Source organism: Danio aesculapii, chromosome 14 (genome assembly GCF_903798145.1).
Source record: "Danio aesculapii chromosome 14, fDanAes4.1, whole genome shotgun sequence".
In the NCBI taxonomy this organism is placed as follows: Eukaryota; Metazoa; Chordata; class Actinopteri; order Cypriniformes; family Danionidae; genus Danio; species Danio aesculapii.
The window spans coordinates 10,595,186-10,602,399 of NC_079448.1; the positions used below are offsets into that span (position 1 = coordinate 10,595,186).

The following is a 7,214-nucleotide window of genomic DNA, read 5'->3' on the forward strand; positions in this document are numbered from 1 at the left end:
ATGTTCCCATGGTCAGTGGTGTTTTCTCTGGAGCCGAAGGTTCCCGGTCAGCGCACTCCAGAAGAGCTGGTGACCAACACTCTGATGCTTGAGCTGGGGGCAATGGTGAAGCGGACCGAGCGCATTCAGCTGGAGAAAGCAGCCGAGAACCGCAGACGCCGCAACTCTTCCTCCGCAGACTACAGCTGGCTGGCGGGACCACAGCCACGCGCCCCCTACGAGCTCTTGCCTGGAGATGTCCTAGAGCTGCAGGAGCTCTGCGCTCAGATCCCTCCACAGCAGTGCGGACCCGTCATCGTCAGGTAGAAACACAGTATTCACCAGACCAGTCACTTCCAGGCAGAGCTGCTAAAATGGGAGGACAGTATCAGTAATAGTAACAATCTAATTAGTCTAATGCAAATATAAATATATACAGTTGAAGTCAGAATTATTAGCCCCCTCTATATTTTTCCCCAATTTCTTTTTAACAGAATTTTTCCAACACATTTCAAACATAATAGATTTAATAACTCATTTCTAGTCTTTGCCATGATGACAGAACATAATATTTTATTAGATATTTTTCAAGATACTAGTATTCATCTTAAAGTGACATTTAAAGGCTTAACTAGGTTAATTATTGTATAACGATGGTTTGTTATGTAGAGAGAAAAAAAAATGTTTTTATTCTAGCTGAAATAAAGCAAGTAAGATTTCTCCGGAAGAAAAAACATTATAGGAAATACTGTGAAAATTCCCAGTGATGGGTTGCAGCTGAAAGGGCATCCGCTGCCTAAACCATATGCTGGATAAGTTGGCGGTTCATTCCGCTGTGGCGACCCCAGATTAATAAAGGGACTAAGCCGAAAACATGCAGAAAATCAATGAATGAATACTGTGAAAATTTCCTTGCTCTGTTAAACATAATTTGGGAAATATTTAAAAAAGAAAAAAAAATTCACAGGAAGGGGAATCATTTTGACTTCAACTGTATACAGTATATTAGGCTTATGATTGTATCAAATTGTTCAATTAATTGCTGAAGCTTTCATCCCAGTATACGGTATTGTCATCATATCAATCTAAGTTGCATAAAAGGTTACTTTAACCTTTAACCAGGTATAAAAACAAAAATACTAACGTGCTGCTTTGTTGTTTATAAATATTCAGCCTAAATCAACCTAAATTGCTAAAGGGTGATAAAGTACAATCATTAGTAAATATTAGTAAATAAATGGAAAATCGACTGTGAGAAAAGGGCAGATTTATAAGTTATTATGTTAATATTAGTGTTTTAAAATAGCAGCATTTTAGTAGTTGTTAACTAACAGCATAATAAAAGTATTATGATTCGTAATCAGATTACGACTACAATTATAACACGTTATTAGCCATTAACATCACCTAAGATTTATTCATTTATTTTCCTTCGGCTTCAATCATTTTTTTCTGCTGTCATGACATACAACCTCTTGAAACAGTACTTAAATAAGGATAAAAAAATGTAGGGCGTTGGATGATTTCATTCTTTGGGAACCAATTGGACTGTTGAAAGTTGCTAATAAAATGATTGAAGAATGATGACTGGACAAATTCAGAAATGCAGAATGAGACACCCACATATGTGGGTATGCCTGCCTTAAGGAAATTCCATGTGACCAGGAAGGGTGAGGGAAGGTTATAGTAATTGATTAAAATAAATTTTTACAAAATAATGAAGTGCTCAGTTACATAATTTATTACAAGAACTACTATATACATATAAAATAAGAGTAACATTTGATGGACTATATGCACACAGACCTTTCATTTTCAGCCAGGCAGCCCGAGGGCTTCTGGTGAACCGTCTTTCCATTACAAAATTGTCACGTTTAAGATCTGATATACAACATGAAGTGGGTCTCAGATTGGACAAGAAATACTGCATTAAATTCCATTTCCCCTCGCCATGTCTTTAAAACATGAGAGTTTATTTTACCCCAGTTTTTTCAATGGAGTTTCTGTGCTAGCCTGTTGCTACTGACGGCGCTACCGTTACACGGTCATCTTGTTTTACACCTGAACAACTAAATGAATGTTTAAGTCTATTTAACTGAATGTATTGTAATTATATTACAACATTGATGCTGTAAAAACAACCTTGTGAAATTGAAAACAGTCACATTAAGCTTTCACCTGAAGCTTATCGGTGGCTTTAAAACTCTAGCTGTGCATAGAGCCCATTCACCTATAGTGCATGTCTTTGTACGGTGGGGGAAACCGGAGCACACGGGGAGAACATGCCAACTCCGCACAGAAATGCCAACTGCTCCAGCCAGGACTCAAACTAGCGACCTTTTTGCTGTGAGGCAACAGCGCTAACCGCTGAGCCACTGTGTTGCCCTCACCTAAGATTAATAAAAGCCTTATATAGCCTTATTGCTATATAAATAGTCACATAATTTGTAACCAATATTTCAGTATGTGGCAGGCCAGAATATCACATGAGAATATTCTTGCTTGAACTACATTTACATTACATTTAGTCATTTAGCTAATGCTTTTGTCCAAAGTGACTTACAAATGAGGCGATACGCAGAAAAGTGCAAATTATACAAAGGAGCTGTTAGTGCTCAGAGAATTAAGAAATAGAGTAACCACTATGCTTACCAAGTTTCAAAACATTTGGTACTGGTATTTTGATGTGCTCACAATAATAATAGTATGTAAACGACAATATGTATGCAAAATGTATATATATATATATATATATATATATATATATATATATATATATATATATATATATATATATATATATATATATATATATATATATAGTACTCTTCATATTGATTAATTACACAAGGTTCCTTCATGTTTCTTTGATTAAAAACAGATTTTCAAAGTCGTGGTATTCTTTTTAAATCACACTGTATATAAAATAAAAGTTTGTGAACCCTTGGTTTTTAATTTGCAATCTGTTTTTTTCGCACTGTGGTTGTTGTTCATGAGCAGGCTTGGGAAGTAATGTAACGCATGTAACGGCGTTACATAATAAGGATAAAAAAAATCCAGTAACTGTAACTTGTTGCCGTTACGTCAGAAAGATTACAGTTCCATTTTGAAAAAGGGGAAATACTGTCAGGATTACAACCGTGAATTTTAAAACTGAATAAAAAGTATTTTGGCACTGTAATAACGTTAGACTAAGTGCCTCTCGATGATTATACAGTAAGTATGGTAATTCCTGGTTCAGTTGCCAGTGATGACTCAAGTGAGCCACCTGCTGGCGCATGCGCAAATAACGCAACAATCTCAAGACTCGTGGAAAGGATGCTGCTCGAGGGTATTATCTATTGTCTTGTTAAATAGACACTTATGTTGAGTATAAATTCTGGTTTTATTATATTTGCTTTAGAACAAAGACAAAAATGACTTCAAGAAACATTTCTGTTTTAAAATTCTGGTTTCATAGCAGATAATTTAGCTGCATTGTTATATAACATTGATGTCTTCTTACTTTATTTAGACTTTAAGTAATCTGATTACATTACTTTTATATAACATAATATATTTTGGATTAAAGATACTGAATACCTTTTAAATCAAGTTATTTGTAACTGTATCCCAATACATTTTTAAAGTAAACACCCAGGTAGCAAAGAATTCTGGCCCAGATTTGGCATAAAGCTGGCACAGCAGGCATTCATCCGGCACTGGCATACAGCATGTGGGCCAAACATGGCCCGGTTTTGGCAGAAGTGCCACCGTCTTTTAGGCAGCACACAAGACTTGGGCCAGATGTCAAATGTAGTATTTGGTCCAGATGTTAAAAACTGATATGTGGGCCATATATATGTGGTCGATCTTGACCCACATTTAAAATACATTTGAATTATTTATGACTTAAGAATAAAATGCTACCAATTATGTCGATTTGAGAAAAAGCACGCCTATAGTGAACCTAAACTGCAATGGGTTTACCAGTTTCATTGCAGTCATGACACACCAACATATCTGGCCCAGTTCAGGTTTACAAACTTGTCTTGACCCAGATATGGTCCACGTTTGGCCCTTGTCTGGAAGCCGTAGTTGGTCCAGTCATGTACAGTTAGTCATTGTGGCATATGAGCCAAGCAAAAGTTGATTGCGTGGACCAGAGCTGGGCCAGAGAAATTTTGCTATTTGGGATGTCCTGCAAATTCTTCCGTTTTCCTGCATGTTTTTGTATATTTGAAGCCTTTAACGCAGTGATTGTGATTTTAAGGCATAATTATTTTAAGGATAATTGAGGCACTCAAACACAACCATCAGAAATGATGAAAATGCTCACTGATGCTCCTGAAGGAAACGCAATGCATTGGCAACAAAAGTTGAAAACTTTCAAACAATATGAAGATGACAGCCCCTACCCCCCCCCCCACCCCCCTCCGACCCAATAAAGTTGGTACTGCCCAACAAAAGTATTGAAAGATACCTGCATGTGTCCCCAGAAGACAAGTTAAGAACAATTTGTCAGTTTCCATAACAAAAAGTTATGCTCCCAATAAGTTTAAGTTAATTTAAAGTTAAAGATGGACAGAGAACGAGACATTTGAATGAATGTACGAGTATTTTATTTGAATTATTAAATTACTTCACTTTCATTATCTTTTTATTAATCCCATTAGTCTTTTTCTTATTTGTGTATGCATTATTATTTATTGAATTTCCAATATTTTTTGTATTATATGTATTATGTAATCATACTATTTCACTATCAATTCATAGTTTTTGAGCGAGACAGAAAGAGAGAAAGAAGGAAAGAGATTGTTACTTCAGTATTTCTAAACTGTTTGTTGTTGTGAAGGTTCCGGAAGCTGGTGTCAGAGATTGAGCCGGAGGTGCACGAGGTCCCCAAACTGTTCCGGAGCGTGCTGAGAAACTGCCTGGAGGAGCTTCAAGGAGACGCGGAGCTCCAGGACCGAGCGAACCGCTGGGAAAAGCAGCGCAGCAAGAGCCTCTCCTTCGTCACCTTCAGGTCCAAGTTCCGCACCCTGAACCGCGGAAAGGGGAGCTTCGGCGGATCCCGAAACAACCTGCAGGAGGAAAACACATGGTCTGATGAAGAGGAAGAGGAAGCGGCTGAACAGGTGGCGAAAGCCATCCGCACTCGGAAAGGACGGAGCCTCAGCATGCCGGAGATCACCCCGCTGGAGCAGGCGGCGCAGAGCTGAACACCTCAAACACAGAAGAAAGAAGATACAGGAGAAATGTACAATGGCAATGGAGGAAGAACAGAGAAGAGGAAACATCTGAAAGACTTATTGTGCTTTCAGACTGTGACTAAATTATTCATACCAAAGAACACAGTGTATAGGCATATGGAAGATGCCTACAGCCTAGTCCTTTTTTTTTAACTTTCCAATATGTGCTTCAATAATTTGAATATTTGAATGTGAATATAAATGTGAATATTTGGCATAAATGTAAATATTTTTGTAAGGTTGAAGCGCACACAACCAAGAGCATGTTCAGGTCATGTTTCACCCCAAAATCAAAAGAATGTACAATTTGTAAATACTTGGAATATACATAGTCATAAGCACAGGATTATGTTGCACATTTACACTAAGGGAAAAAAAATCAGTATTGTTTAAAAAATGCATAACAGTGTTAATTGTACTGCAAATAAAATACATACATTTTATTCAGTATTTTATTCTCATTATTTTACCAAATTAACTGCATTCTTAAAACAAATGTAAAAACATATATTTTCAAATATTAAAGCACACGCATAAACACAAGATTAATTTTACTGCATTTTTTCCTCACTACCCTTTAGAAAATATGTAATTTTCCCTGAAAAGTACCATAATGTAAAAAAAGACAATGAATAAAAACCTGTATATTTAACTTTTAAGTCATATCCAGTAGGCTATATGTACACAATTTAATTTCAGTCAGCCAGACGTCATTCTATACAAAATAGCAGCGTTTAAGATCGGATTCCTTTAAAAAAAAAACGAGCGACCAAACAAGAAGCACAAAATTAAATTATATTTTTCTGCACCATGTCTTTAAAATATGGAAATTAATTTTACTCCAGTATTTTTAATGGAGTTTTTGCGCTATACTGTTGCTAATGACATCGCCTGCATTTAAACTGTCTTTATTCTCTTTTTGAGCTTTAACAACTAAATGGAAGTTAAGTGATCGATGCTGTAAAAGGAACCTTATGAAATTAAAAAACAGTCACATAAAACTTTCACCTGAAGTTCATCATTCGCTGAAAAACACTAGCTCTGCATATAGCCCATTATACCATGCATTAAAAAAAGAAATAACATTTTATATTTACTATTTCACCATAAAAACATATTTGTTTATGAAGAAGCAAAAATGTATGTGTACATAATAACACTTAATTTTGTTAAATTAAAATGGCATTACTTTCCTTTACAATAAAATATTTAGATATTAAAGTTGTTACATAACCACTTGGTTAACTGTACAGCACCAAATGTGAAAATTACATGCAATATTTTATTTTTATCATTTTGCAATATTAAATAAAAACAGCCTCTAAATCCTAAATGTGTACACTACCTGACAAAAGTCTTGTCATCGATCCCAGTTGTAAGAGCAACAAATAACAACTTGACTTCCAGTCGTTCATTTGGAAAAGTGTCAGAAGGTAGATTTTTCTAATGAATCACCTGTTGAACTGTATCACAATCATCGCAATACTGCAGAAGACCTATTGGAACATGAATGGACCCATGATTCTCATAGAAATCAGTCAGGTTTGGTGAAGGAAAGATCATGGTTTGGGGATGCATTCAGTATGGGGGCACTGAGAGATCTGCAAAGTGGATGGCAACATCAACATCCTGAAGTATCAAGACATTTGTGCTGCCCATTACATTACAAATCACAGGAGAGAGCAAATTCTTTAGCAGGATAGGTCAAGATGCTCCGGGATTGGCCAGCCCAGTCACCAAACATGAACATTATTGAGCATGTCTAGGGAAAGATGGAGGAGGAGGCACTGAAGATAAATCCAAAGAATCTTGATGAACTCTGGGAGTCTTGCAAGAACACTTTCTTTGCCATTCCAGATGACTTTATTAATAAGTTATTTGAGTCATTGCAGAGATGTATAGATGCAGTCGTCCAAGCTCATGGGAGTCATACACAATATTAATTCTTTCTTCACCATGACTTTATATTCTATACTGGACATTATTTCTGTTAAGTGACAAGAC

General features: G+C 36.2%; 1 protein-coding gene across 1 annotated transcript; it reads left to right on the forward strand.

The window, feature by feature from the left end:
• zgc:162144 (RD3 domain-containing protein) lies at nucleotides 1-5,599 on the forward strand. The gene is made up of 2 exons (XM_056472527.1): nucleotides 1-302; nucleotides 4,814-5,599. Exons 1-2 carry the CDS (start codon nucleotides 1-3, stop codon nucleotides 5,178-5,180), a joined length of 669 nt encoding a protein of 222 aa, XP_056328502.1. The 3' UTR covers nucleotides 5,181-5,599.
• The last annotated feature ends 1,615 nt before the right edge of the window (nucleotides 5,600-7,214 follow it).